Source organism: Cryptomeria japonica, chromosome 4, assembly GCF_030272615.1.
Source record: "Cryptomeria japonica chromosome 4, Sugi_1.0, whole genome shotgun sequence".
Taxonomy (NCBI): domain Eukaryota; kingdom Viridiplantae; phylum Streptophyta; class Pinopsida; order Cupressales; family Cupressaceae; genus Cryptomeria; species Cryptomeria japonica.
Window position 1 is genome coordinate 746,430,363 of NC_081408.1, and position 14,606 is coordinate 746,444,968.

Sequence of the window (14,606 nt, forward strand, 5' to 3'; positions counted from 1 at the left end):
GGAGACAGATACGATTTCCATGGCTGGTATTGTTCATTAGCCGTGAAGAAATCAACTTATGAGAACGCCCAGTCGAGTTGTATGGAGATGGAAGGATTGATTTAGGACATTCAGATGAAGATCCTTGCCTCGATTGAGGAATTATTGGGTGTTGATGTTAGTGATGCTAGTGGTTTACACTAAGCCGAATTAAGAGACAAGATGAAATTTATGTATTTTTGCCAGTTGGACTCTTTGAAGAAGAGTCAGATAGACGACTTGGTCTCTTTGTTGATTCATGTTCATAGTTTGCAGAAGCTCATGCTAGAATGGGAGAACACTTTGGATGCTTTCTCGGATTCACTAGACGTGATTGATTTGTAACGGGATACCTTGCCTAGCATTTCCATGGAGGAGTTAGATTCAGTATTGGCTAGATTCTTGGAGTATGCTAGGAGAGAAAGAGATGCAAGGAGGAATCTTCTAGAAGATTCCCTATTTTTTATGTAAACTCTAATTAGGGCAATTCTAGGGTTTTGTTGGCATGATCTTGACCGTTGATCTTGGATCAATCTTGGCCATCCATTTTGTAAGAGACTCTATATATGCCTCCTTGTCTCTCATTTGTAAGGGAGAGTTTTTGTAGAATTGTTGGTATATGCTACAGCTATTTGAATCATAATCATTGTTCACTTGTTGGTGATTTTGCTCTTGGTTCTCAATTCCTCCAAGTTAGATTAGAATTTATTTTCATGTATGTTAGATTGAGTGGAAGATTTGTTGAATTCATTTGTGTGGAATCCTTAATCCATACCACTAGCCTCTTGTCGTTGGTAAGTGCGCCTTGTGTGGTCAACTGGAATTTTAAGTAAGCATAACTTCAACTATTATGCATCCCTTGACAAGCATCAACTTGGATGGTGTCAATGTTTGATGGTGATAGCCTAAAAATCTTTAAGTATACCTTAGACGATTGCACTAAGCTTGTGTCAATACCTGATTGTGAGACCCTGTCTGGTCTGATTCCACTAGATCCATTCATCATTTGCTACATTCCTAAGCTTAGAATAGATTTCCTGAACCCTATTCATTTTGCCTATTTTTTAGTAAGGATTAAAATCCAGAGCCATATGGATAAATTTTAAGTTGTCAGCACACCTACTCCGCATCATTCATGATAATCCAAACATTTGCGTAAGTCCCCAAGCGAACACAACAATTCACATCAACCATTGAGCTACCCACTCGTCAAGACTTGACATGTAGAAACCTTGGAATCATTTTAGTTGATCTCATTCTTAGCATCTGAGGTGATTTTGTTCAAGAGAGGGTAAATTACCTTGGTATTTTATTCTGAAATGTTATTTGCATAAAAAACACATCAACAAGTCCATTGGAATTAATTTATTCATCCTCCTTTATTGTAGGTGCTGAAATTATTCATCATCCATTATGTGTCTTTTCCATGAAGTGAACACGATTTTTAACATAGTTTTAAAACTCTCCGACTCGCCTCGGACTCGCCACGGACTTGCGAGTCCTTTGGCGCCGCGAGTCGACTCGCCTAGGACTCGCGTGGCGAGTCCAGGCGAGTCCCTGCGAAAGACTCGCGCGAGTCTTTCGCTCGGACTCGCGAGTCTTTCGCAGGGACTCGTGGGCCCAGAAAAACGCGCCCGTGAGGGTTAAAAATGAGTTTTTTTTTAATTTTTTGACTTCATTTTGGTTTTTTTTTGGCTGGAGCAGGTTAGAAGGGTTTGGAGGAGTAGAGGGAAGAAGGAAAAATCAGCAAGAGAGATCTAGGTAAGGATTTTTCTCTTTTTTTTTTTTTTTCATTTGAATCATTTCATTGTTTTGAAACTGAAAAAAATCTTGAAAAACAAGGGGATATGCTGCCAAATTTTTTTCTATTTTCTTTCCTAAGTTATTTCCTCTTTTTTTTTTCTTGTTTTTGAATGCTATTTTTCCCAAATGATTCATTGTCATTTATTTTGTTGATTTTCCATAAAACCCTGCTGATTTTTTTTTTTCATGTTAAATCAGCAATGGCAAGTTCAACTCCAAGGGCAACCCCAAGGTCAGGAAGACAAAGAGATAAAGCTTGGAAATATGGGATTGCAGGAAGCAAAAAGGGGGAGGTCACTTGCACCGAATGCACAAGATGGATGACTGGTGGAATCAATAGATTAAAATACCACCTTGCACAAATACCTGGATATGGTGTGGAGGCATGCCCCAAATCAACTCCTGAAATTATTAGAGAGATGAAGGCCATTCTTGCTGAGAATGATATGCATAAGGAAGAAAGGCAAAAAACAAGAGAAGCCATGGCAGCTGCAATGAATCCCACATTGTCCACTTCGGGTCCCATTGGTCACAGTCGGGGTCGTCAGTCACTTTCATCTTTTGGTGACAATGAGGGTGAGGCTAGTGGCACTCCTGTTAGATCAGACCCTAATTTTTTTGTACCACGCAATGTTCCAGGTGTACAACCTTCACTTGAAGGTACAGGATGGAATAGAGAGAAGCATGAACAAGCACGGATAGCAGCTTCAAACTTTTGGTTTTACAATAATCTATCTTTCAATGCAGCAAACAATGTGTATTGGGAAAGTTTTGTTAATGCATGTATAGTGGCGGGTAAGGGGTTTAAGGCCCCAACAGGTCATGACTTCAGTGGGCCATTGCTAGAGAAAGCTGTGAAAAATACAGAAGGTGTGGTTGATGATCAGAAAAGGTATTGGAAGAGAAAAGGATGCAGCATTTTATCTGATGGATGGACAGATGGACGGAATAGGACTCTTCTCAACTTCTTGGTGGCTTCAAATGGTGCAATGGTATTCATAAAGTCTGTTGATGCCTCAAATGAAATAAAAAATGCAGAGACTTTGTGTAATCTGTTGGATGGTGTGGTTCGGGAAGTTGGAGTTGAGAATGTTGTCCAAATTATCACGGACAACGCAGCTGCATATGTATCTGCAGGTAGAATGCTTATGCAGAGGCATCCTTCGATTACATGGAGTCCTTGTGCTGCACATTGCTTGGACTTGGTGCTAGAGGACATTGGGAAGATTGGATGGGTGAAGAAGGTGGTTGAAGATGCAAAAAGTGTCACCAAATTCATCTACAACCATACTTGGGTGCTTGCTTTGATGAGAAAACACACAAATGGCAAGGACCTTGTGCGACCTGGAGTGACACGATTTGCTAGCCACTTCATCACTTTGCAGAGCATTCTTAGTGCCATTCCTCATCTTAAGCAGATGTTTGTGTCAGATGCTTGGTTGGGGTCTGCATACTCCAAAAGACCTGAAGCAGAGAAGATTGTGACCATTGTTTTTGATGAAGGGTTCAATAAAAGTGGAGAGGAGTTGACTGCGGTAAGTAACAAACACAAAAGTAAAGTTTATACAATCTTGTCTATTTGCTGATTTTATTTTTTAGGGGTTGATTTTGTACTAATTTAAAATTTGTTTTAATTTTTTTAGGTGACAGAACCTTTGGTGAGGGTTCTTCGTATGGTGGATGGAGAGGGCATGCCAATGGGTTTCATTTATGAGGCCATGGATAGGGCCAAAGAGGCCATTTCACATTACTATCGTGGAAATGCAAGAAAATGTGAAATCTTTTGGCGCATCATTGATCGTAGGTGGACAAACCAACTCCACCAACCGATACATGCCTTCGCCTACTTTTTGAACCCGAAATTCTACTTCTCTGATTCATTTAGGGCTGATGAGGAGGTCATGGCAGGTGTTATTACATGCATTGATAAGATGACACCTGATCCTGAGTTGAGAGACAAGGTTCTTGATGAGTTGGAGGTGAGATTTGACATTTGCAATTGCTCTATCTTTATTTATGAATTCGGAAATGTTCATTATTGAATTTGAGTTTGACACTTTGACTATCTAGTATCTATTTCTGAATTTGGAAATGTTCATTCCATTGTTCAAGATCTACAAAAGTGCAGAGGGGAGACTCTTCTCATCACAACTAGCAATTGATAGGAGAGGAAAACAACAACCAGGTAAAACATTTAGTAACTTAGTTCAATAGTGCAAGAAAAAACCTACAAACTTGATTGTTACATTTTTTTCTCAATTCTAATATTTCTAAATGTTTTTTGTAGATTTATGGTGGGAGAATTATGGTGCCGGCACGCCTAATCTTCAAAAGATAGCTATCCGTGTTTTGTCTCAGCCATGCAGTGCTTCTGGGTGTGAACGAAATTGGAGTGTCTTTGAAAGCATTCACACAAAGAAGAGAAATAGATTGTCACAAAAGCGGCTCAATGATCTAGTATTTGTTCGGTACAACCTTCGCCTTCGAGTTAGACAGGTGGAGGGTGTTTCACATGAGGCCATTGACTTGGATGAAATTGATCCATATGGTGATTGGACCATGAATGAACAAAATGATGGTGATGATGTCCTTACCGAAGAAGAAATTGCAGAAATAGAGAGAGGAGCAGCACAAGATGCAGAAGGAGCAAGATTGGATGAAGATGAGGACGAAGATGAGGATGATGATGAGGACTATGACTTTGAAGAAGAATCATCTCACCATTTAGATACCACAACATCCACTGCTACTACTTCTAGCTCAAGGCCTGAAAAATTGAGCTATATTAGGAAAAATACAAAGAGGAAGATGTAGTCTTCTCTTTGGTTTGTTCATTCACATTGCTGTTTTTCACATTTGCAGTTGGACTTGGACATATCATTATATGTAATTTTGTGAACATTTATATACTTATGCTGCCATTATAGTATTATACATTTTAGAGTTGAAACTTGAAACTTGAATATGCTGCCATGAATGATGAAATTTCAAATATTGCGTGTTTGTACTTTGTAGATCATATGACATGTGTAATGTTTCAATTATGGCACTTATGTTCTCTAAATGCATTAATTTCTTTATGTTTTTTTGTAAAACTACGGTTTTTTTTTTTGCCGAGTCTTTGCCGAGTCTTTCGCGAGTCTTTCACGAGTCCGAGTCCGAGTCCAAAATTTTGGTTTGCCGAGTCTGAGGCGAGTCCGAGATTTTCAACTATGATTTTTAATAGTAGAGTGCTTGAAATTATTTGGAAATTTCAATCCCCAACACCTCCTACTATGAGTCTTCCATTTGTTACCCAATCTTCTCTAATACCTACCTATCATAGTGTTCCCACGCCTTCCTATAACAAGTTACAACATCCCTCCTTATTCTCAACCCCTTCATTCAACAATGTTACTCCTCCTTAATCTAACATTTCCAATTTCAATCCTTCTATCGAAGCTACAATCAATAGTCTACCCCAAACAGTGTCTTCCTTGCAACAACAAATCGCTTCTACGAATCAATCTAAGTATAATGTGCCCACATTTGATGTAGCGAGCCCATTATCCAATGACATTGTCCGAGTTGTCCCTCCTAAACATGTGGAAGTCCCTCAACTGGAACTTTGTAATGGAAAAGGTGATCCCTTGACTCATGTTAAAACATTTCAAACTTTGTGTAGTGACTCTGCTCATGACCAAAGATTGTTGGCTAAATTGTTTGCTAGAACATTAAGGAATAAAGCTTTGCAATGGTATTGTTCTTTGCCTCCTTATTCTATTACTTCTTTTCAACAATTGGCTAATGCTTTCATTCACCAATTTCACAATAATATTGATCCTAAAATTACTTTGATTGATTTGATGCATTGTAAACAAGGTGCTAAATAAAAAATGATTGTTTTATTGGTAGATATAAGCATTTGTATTCTCAAATTTCTTTTCATGTGCCTGATCAAGACATTCAAAAAAAAATTATTTCTAATTTGCAAAAAGATATTAGGGATAAACTTCTCTTTTCTGAGTTTACTTCATTTACGTAGTTGTGCCCCGTACTTCACAATTATCATCTTACTGTGAGTCGATTGGAACAATCATCTTCTATGGCTCCGAAAAGTGCTCAACAACCTTTTGCGAAGTTCAAACCGAATAAGGGATTCATCAAATTCAATGATAACAACACTCACGTAGCAACCACAACAGGTGTGCCTCCTTTGTCCAAATAGTTTAGAAAAGAATTCACTCCTCTTAATGAATCTTTGCATAGTATTATGTCACAATTGTTACAATTGATACAACCAAGCCTTTGCTAGCTTCTTATGATGCCAAAGCCTTTTGCCAATACCATCGTCAACCTGATCATGACATTGAAAAGTGTTATTCCTTAAGGAGTAAGATTCAAAACTTGATTAATAACAATACCATATCTGTGGCTGGTGTGAATGATAAAGGAAACAAATCAGTAACTCCTAATCAAAACTTTAAAATTTCACTAATCCTTTACCTTCCCATTCCACTAATGTGATTGAGATTGATCGTCTTGTCTTCTCTCCTGATGATGTTGGCCTTGAGTCTTATAATATGGCGAACCTTGTTGACAAAATTAAACCTCCTAAGGACTTATGGATTACATTTGATCCTAGTGAGACTATTAAAGCACCCGATGGTCCACTTTACATAACTGCAAAAATCGAAGGCATACCTTCTCGAGGAGTGCTTATTGATCCAACTTGCATGGTTAATGTGATAACTAAAGAATTTCTTTGTACTTTACAATTGTATCAAGTGACATGTGATAAAACTGATGTGATAGCTAGAATTTTTGATGGCTTCTCTTGTCCTGCTATTGGTTCTATCACACTTCCTATTGATGTTAGCACTAAATGCTTAGATGTTGTCTTTGCTATCATTCCTACATCTAATCAATTTCGTGTGAAGTTGGGACATCCTTGGATCTCTTCCATGAAAGCGATCGCTTCTACTGTTCATAAGTGTTTGAAATTTTCACATGATGGTAAAATCATAACTATTAATCATAGCATATATCAACCTATGGTGAGACGGAGATGTTTGTCTTGACTATTTTTGGTCCGAACAATTCCAACCTCTTCAACCTAGAAGTGATGCTCTCTTTAAATCATATCAAAAATGGAAAAATGAGATGATTTTATCCTTGAGTAAACCTAGAAATCCAACACTTAGCCTTCCTCTTGATGATCATATACCTCTTCTTGAGGACAAGATTATTCTTCCTCCCAAATAATCTTCTTCCGAAAGAGGAACCTATTTCTTCTCCTAAAGATAAGACTATCCTTCCTCCTAAGGGAAGTGATATTCTTTTTCCTAAGGAAGGATCCATTCCTTCTCCTAAGGATGAGTTTATTCTTCCGCCCAAAGGTAAAAATGCTCTTCCTCCTAAGCGTCAATCTATTCCTCCTAAGGGTAGACCTATTCCTGCTCATGATGGACTTGGTCTCCTTCCCACACCTCCCATTCCTCCTTATATGGTGCGGTTCCGCCTCCTACATCATACAAAGGGAAGCGACCGACCTCTCCTATTGTTCAACCTAAAAGACCCTCTCCTATGCTTCCTTCCTTCAAAGAAGAAAAGAAGTCTATACTTGATGAACCTAAACCTTCACAACCTTTCGCTAAAACCAAAAGAAACCGTTCTGCAAGAGAACGTTGATGGAGACGTCATGCGAGAACTCGTGAACTTGCTTCCCAAACCATCTCTTCCCCCAAGACACCAACCCTTAGTATAATTCCATTTTCTCAATCTTCTCCTAACCAAGATGCTCAACCTAATTCTCCAAGACGCAAAATGCTTAAGACAAATGATGGTTCGAGTTCTATTCCAATTAGAGCTCCTATTTTTGTTAATCTTGATGAAGAAATTGGTGAGAATGTTGTAAATGATGAAAATATTAATCCTAATATTTCTGATGATGAATATGAATATGTTGATGTTGACAATGATTTATCTAAACAATTTTCAAAAGCATTAATCCTAGCTCCTAGTAATAGACAAAGTGACTCATCATTAGAGCATGGTCCTTGTTTGGAACTTGTGATAGCTCCATCTACTGTGGTTAATGTCGCTCTTGCGTGTTGTCCACCTTCCCGAAACAATGATGAGCAAGATCGGGGGGTGGATGACGTGCTTGATTAGCTTCATTTGCACCATGATCCTCTCTCTCTCTCCTCTGTTGCTTGTTTGTGACCTTTTATTTGTCTCTCCATTCTTCTATTTGTTGTCCGTAGTATTCTCTACTTGAGGACAATGCAAAGTGTAGATATCTCTTTTGGGTCTCTCCTATGTTGACACAAAAGACACGTGCCCTTCTTCCATGATGGTTTCCTATCTTTGGAGGATGAGGACAATTCTATGCATATATATACACATGATATACATTGGTTATCATAAAAAACATACTGACTCCAGAGTTAAGTGAAACCACGCCGTGCTTTGTGTTTTGTGATCATTATCCTTTGATTTGTCCTCTCTTGGGGGTTAAATTATTGTGATAATGTGCTTGTCTTTTTGGGTGTATTCTACCTTAAAGCAATTGCTCCTGATGAGGTGTACGCAATCGCTTTAACGTGGGGGCATACACTCCGCTCAATGATTCTCTCTCTTGCATATCTTGATACTTAAAATTACTTAGCGAACTTTGTCTTTTGCTTTGTAATTTTTGATACTTTTCTTTTCATGCCTCATAGTAAGAGAACCTTACTAGTTTGTAGTCATGGTTCTCTCTCTTTCCCGATCTTCCCTTTTACCTTATCATTGAAGTTGTAAGATTCTAAAGTCCATTGGGGGCTTAGTGTATCTTGCCTCCTTGATGACTTGGTGAAAGTTTTTCAATGTGAACCCTTTGTACTTTACCGAGAGTATGATTGACTTCATACTCCCGCTAAAGTGGGGGCTAAATGTAGCGTCTTAAAATTGCACCCCTTTGCAATTTCGATCACATTGGGTCCTTACCTTAGCATTCACGCCCCTTGGCCTGCTTGGGACCTGATTATGCTCATGCCCCTTCCATATTGCACCATTTGAGCGGGAATTCCCTCTCCATGTTAGCTCATGTCGAAAAATTAATCAGTTTTCTCAACGAGTAAGTATATAAAGAGGATTTCCCCTCTCATTTGAACATCCACAAAAATTAAGAAGTATTGAGCACACACATGAGATCAAGCAATCAAGCATTCAAGAGCAATTGAACATTTTTAGTCTTCCATTAAGCCTTGGAGTAGCAATAGAGTCAAGATTCAAGTATTGAAGTGGAGATCTACATCCTATTTCATGAAACTCTAATTCCATGTGGAGACAAACAAAAATTTAGGAGGTATCATCATTCAATTTTCAATCATAATTCAGCATCTCCCTCAAAAGGAGAACTTTTCCTTACTTCAATTTCATGGTTAAAGGAGATCTTTATTTCAATTTCATGGTTAATTCCAAAACTGTGGTTTGACCTAAGGCAAGTCCCTATTCCCAACCTATTTCCCTTTCTTTTTGTGTGTAGGAAACAGGTACAGAGTTGTACTTCTCTGAATAAGCTCCATTCATAGAGACGAATCAACCCTTTTCAACGTGCGGAAAGTTCGGAGGACTATGGTGCCACGTCTTGGTCCTGGCTTTTTAGGAGTTTTTTCAAGGGTCAGATCCGACTCAGGTTATACTACCCAATTCCAGGTGCCCAACTCGATCCCACATCTGTAGCTCACAGTTTTCTCAATTTTACCTTCATTTTTCAACACTTTACCTTAAATCAGCATTTCAACTTACAAAAGAGAGGAAAAATCCTACAACAATTAATCAATCCGTTTAGTATTCAGTCTTTAATCTGATTTGTGACTGAATCTAGTGGATTCCCTTCCCTCTTTTAAATGTAAAGGGTCTTTCAAGCAAAATTGATTTGGTGATTTCTCCCTTCTATGTTACAAATTGCCAAACCAGATTTTCCCCTCTACACAAGGCAAGGCAAAGTCATTGAAGGCACAACAAATTCATTCATCATCAACAACAAATTGACTACCTAGATTAGTGAATTTGTCATTGAAGGCAGCGATATTGTGTGTGTTAGACATCAACAAATTGAACAACAGTGAATTCATCATATATCAACATGTGAATTTAGAGGGATATCAACGATCCTACATCTGTAATTTGACAAACATTTGATGTCAACAACACCTTGATAAAGAGGGCAATAATGAGAGTAAATTGGTTCGGGCTCAAAATTTAGAAGGTTATTAGCTTGGGGGGATGTTGTGACGTATTCACACATCGCCCCATTGCAAATGGAGACCCCTACTTTTTGCTTTCTAGGGTTAGTTTTCTTGGTCTTATAGGTTCTTATCTTTTAGCCTTTGCATTTTGAGAGTTGTCAGAGGGATCATTAAGATAGCAGGCTCTGCTTGAGTTAAGGTGGGTCAGTAGGTGGTCCAGGTTAGGGTCTTTTTGAAAGCCTTCCTCAGACCAAGTTTTGCTCTTGTTGCTAGGTTATGTCATGTCTAAGTTTGAGGAGGTCAATGAAGCTTTGTGAGTGAATATCATCTTTGAGGGTCTGGGATTGGTCAAATTGATGAATGATGAAGTCCTGGGGCATTGATTGATGTGAAGCTAACCTATTTATCCTTTGGGGATGCCTTGGACAAGTCTAGACTTGGAGATTTGAAGGAAATGGTCAAGATTTGTGCATTTGACAAAAATCGCTCCTGACCTTTCCAAAGGGTCCAGAGCGAAATTCTCTATAGGGCTTGTCCTTGGAGAGGATCCTGAACAAATTTCATTCTATTACCTTCTTTTTGATGATTTAAGGTAAGAAATGCCATGCAAGGATAAATATATTATGTATGCTTAATCATCTTTTGGTTTGTTTTGCAGATGGAGGAAGATCGAGTCAGGACAAGGATGACCTATTCCAGTCCCATCATCAACAAGGACACTCCAAATGCATAGAGGAAGACTTCAAGTGTTTGGGAAAAGCATTGGAAGACTTCAAGTGTTCAAGGAGTTGCAAGCTATTTTCAAAACCTTCATTCTGCCACACAAAGGAACCACATGCGACTAGCGAAGGAGTGACTTGACCGTGAGGAGGCCTCACCAGACACATGGGAGTCAAGGAAGTACACTATTCATCAAGTACATCAAGGACGAAGGAGGATCAACCAAAATCAGTGCAAGGGTACACTGAAGAAGCAGATAGTTTCAGAAGAGTTAATCAAAGTTAGCTTCTCGGCATCATCAAATTGAGTATCAAAGAGATCAACCAAACACAAACATCAGACAACGTGGCATCCCAGTCACTATTCCTCTAACCAGATTGGTCCACCTCAGCATGTCCAGATTCAATGTACCTGACTCACCAATGACGACACAAATTTCGGTGTACCTACCTGTTGTGATGTATTCACACATCACCCCATTGCAAATGGGGACCCCTACTTTTTTTGCTTTCTGGGGTTTGCTTTCTAGGTGTTTAGGGTTTGTTTGTTAGCCTTTGCATTTTGAGTGTCGCCAGGGGATCAATAGGATGGTAGGCTTTGCTTGACAAGGTGAGTCTTTGGGGCCCCAAAATTAGGGTTTCTTTGAGAGTCTTCCTTAGGCCCTGGTTTTGCTCTTGTTGCTAATTGTGTATTGCTTGGTGAGTGAGTATCATCCTTGAAGGTCTGAGTTAGGTTGAGTTGGTGAGTGATGAAGTTTGGAATGTCATCCTGATCTTCAAATGCCCTGAAATTTGGCTAAGTCTGGAATGCCTTGATCCTGAAATTTGGTTAAGTCTGGAATGTCTTGATCCTGAAATTTGACTAAGTCTGGAAAACTGAAGAATCCTCCAAAAACTAGATTTTGCAATATAACTCCTGGAGGTCCGAAACCACTCTCAAACATCCTAAAAGTATATATGGAATATAACTTAAAGTATAAGAAAGTTATACTTAAATGTTATATTCCATAAAATGATCCTGACGGAGAGTCCAAAGCGAATTTCGCCCCTGACCCTTCCAAAGGTTCCAGAGCGAAATTCTCCATAAGACATTCTACTTTGACCAAAACCTAGAACTAACGCATTCCTAGGCTTGAATGAAGGCAAAAGCACTTGTTTGAATGAAGAAATGCGAAAAAATGAAGTCAGGATCATGGTCCAAGGTGAATTTTGCTCCTGACCCTTCCAAAGGGTCCAGAGCGAAATTCATATTTCCTCTATTTTTCTCCTTAGCTTGACCAAGTTTGTAGACTTTTGAGGCATAATTGAGAAGGTTTGATGCAACTTTGCCTTGGAGAAGAGATTTTAGACCTTGGGATGATGGATTCTAGCCTGGGAGAGGAATTTCGCTCCTGACCCTTCCAAAGGGTCCAGAGCGAAATTCTTCATAAGCCTCATTTGCTCCCTTGTTTTGGATACCAACCTTGTTCCATGGGCGAATTTGGGAAGGAAATAACATGTCTCTGCCTTTTGAGGTGATGGAATGTAGAAATGTGAAGGATTTTGGCCAAGATTAGGAATTTCGCTCCTAACCCTTCCAAAGGGTCCAGTGCGAAATTCTCTATAATCCTCATTTGCTACCTTGAATGGGCTTAAAACCTGGTTCCTCAAGTGGAAAACAATCTATATTTGCCTTCAGGAGAAGACTGAAGTTTGAAAAATGAGCAATTAAAGCCTAAATCAAGATTTTCGCTCCTGACCCTTCCAAAGGGTCCAGAGCGAAAATCCTCCTAGACCTCATTTCCTTCCCTATTTGACCAAATTGTGATGTCGAAAGCATGTTGAAAGGGGAAATGGACATGATCTTGCCTTTGAGAGTGTTTGGAAGTTGTGAAAATGAAGGATTTTAGCCAGGAAAGGAAATTTCGCTCCTGACCCTTCCAAAGGGTCTAGAGCGAAATTCCTTATAAGCCTACTTTTTAACCTTTCTTGGACATGAAACCTTGTTCCTAGGGCAATGAAGGATGAGATTCTACCTTGCAAAGAAGTTTCAAGTTGAAAGAATGATGATTTTGGGTCAAGACTGAGATTTTCGCTCCTGACCCTTCCAAAGGGTCCAGAGCGAATTTTCTCAAAACCTCTCTTTGCTATCAATTTTTTGCTAGATCAAGTGTGGGCTAAGGTAAATTCAAGGAGAAGTTGCCCCTGAGAGTGACTTTAAGTTGCTAGAAACCATGAAAGATGAAGGAATTGAGCCTAGAAGTGATTTTCGCTCCTGACCCTTCCAAAGGGTCCAGAGCAAAAGTCCTTAAAACCATCTTTTTTCCAAAATTTGAGCAAAGCCAAGCTTGGACAAGGGTGTGAGAAGGCATTTGGATTGCCTTAGAGTGGATTTTGGTTGCCAAGAATGCAAGTTTTGAAGCCTAATGAAAATTTCGCTCTTGACCCTTCTAAAGGGTCCAGAGCGAAATTTCTAAGATTCCCCTTTTTCTTTGCAAATCAAGACAAGATTTTGGTTTTTATACCCTAGAGAGGAGTAAGACAAGATGTTCTATGCCTTGGAGGAGATTTGAAGTTGAAAGGATGGCAAAATAGCCCTAAAACAAGATTTTCGCTCTTGACCCTTCCAAAGGGTCCAGAGCGAAAATCCTAAAATCTACCTATTCCTTTCAAATTTATGCTAAGCTATGCCTAGACCAAGGTAAAAGATGCCCTTGTGATTGCCCTTAATCGATGGTTGTCTCCAGAAGTGATGATTTTAGGCCAGAAGAAGAAATTCGCTCCTGACCCTTCCAAAGGGTCCAGGGCGAAAATCCTTCAATCACCTATTTTGCCTTGCAAAATCAAGTTAAACTTGGGTTGGACGTGAGAGGAGAAGTGTTTTCTAGCCTTTTGAGGTGAATGCAACTTGAAATGATGGAAGAATAAGCCTAAATTAAGAAATTCGCTCCTGACCATTCCAAAGGGTCCAGAGCGAATTTTCTCTAAATCACCTTTTTTCCCAATTTTGTGCCAAGCCAAGTGCTGACTAGGGTGAGTTTTGATGGAGAGGTCCTCAGGAATGACTTTGACTTAGCAATGATTATCAAACTTGAAGGAATTGAGCCAAAAAGTGATTTTTGCTCCTGACCCTTCCAAAGGGTCGAGAGCGAAAATCTTAAAACCACCTATTTTCCTTGCAAGTCTAGTCAAATGTTAGGTTTTCATGGCTTGGATGGGTGCGAGGAGACATGTTCTTGCCTTTTGAAGTTAGTTGGTGTTGAAAATGATGGAAATTAGCCCAAACCAAGGATTTCGCTCCTGACCCTTCCAAAGGGTCCAGAGCGAAAATCCTAGAATCACCTACTTTCTTTGCAAGACAAGTTAAAATTTTGATTTTTATGGCCTAGATAGGAGTGAGGCAATGTGTCCTTAGTCTTGGAGGAGAATTGAAGTTGAAAGGATGGAGGAACATGCTCAAAACTTGAAAATCGCTCCTGACCCTTCCAAAGGGTCTAGAGCGAAATTCCCAGTATCACCTAAATTGCTCACAATGACGATCAAGAAATGGCTGCCATGTCCTCCACATGCTGGTTAACCTGAATATGCAAGGCTGCCATGTGATCAGCAAAATCTTCTGCTTCTGAACTTCTCTAGTATTCGTTGCTAATATCTCTTAATTTTGATATACCTCTAGGATGCACTCCGGTAACAATCTCAATAGGTGTTCTTCCGGTACTCCTATTTACTGAATTGTTGTAGGCAAACTCTACTTATGCAAGGATCAAATCCCAACTTCCAATTTTATCTCCAACTAAACATCTCAACGAATTTCCCAAGATCCAGTTAACTACTTGTGTCTGTCCATCAATCTATGGATGAAAAGTAGAAC

The 14,606-nt window shown here is 39.3% G+C and overlaps 2 protein-coding genes across 5 annotated transcripts in view; both read left to right on the top strand.

Moving 5' to 3' along the window:
• Positions 1–14,606, top strand: part of LOC131076663 (uncharacterized) — a 144,785-nt gene that overhangs the window by 90,586 nt on the left and 39,593 nt on the right. The gene's annotated exons all lie outside the window — the stretch shown is intronic.
• LOC131875533 (uncharacterized) lies at positions 1,719–4,987 on the top strand. Of its 2 annotated transcripts, XM_059220128.1 has the most exons (5): positions 1,719–1,779; positions 2,020–3,356; positions 3,465–3,800; positions 3,934–4,006; positions 4,109–4,987. In XM_059220128.1, exons 2-5 carry the CDS (start codon positions 2,022–2,024, stop codon positions 4,633–4,635), a joined length of 2,271 nt encoding a protein of 756 aa, XP_059076111.1. In that variant the 5' UTR covers positions 1,719–1,779; positions 2,020–2,021; the 3' UTR covers positions 4,636–4,987. The 2 variants fall into 2 exon arrangements, with proteins under 2 accessions (XP_059076111.1, XP_059076110.1); XM_059220127.1 differs by lacking the exon at positions 1,719–1,779 and having other exon boundaries at positions 1,952–3,356.

Bases quoted from the DNA above. Each gene is read 5' to 3' on its own strand.
- LOC131875533 (XM_059220128.1), top strand. From the start codon at position 2,022: ATGGCAAGTTCAACTCCAAGGGCAACCCCAAGGTCAGGAAGACAAAGA. The intron at 3,357-3,464 runs GTAAGTAACAAA...TAATTTTTTTAG, and splicing joins GTGGAGAGGAGTTGACTGCG to GTGACAGAACCTTTGGTGAG. The intron at 4,007-4,108 runs GTAAAACATTTA...TGTTTTTTGTAG, and splicing joins GAGAGGAAAACAACAACCAG to ATTTATGGTGGGAGAATTAT.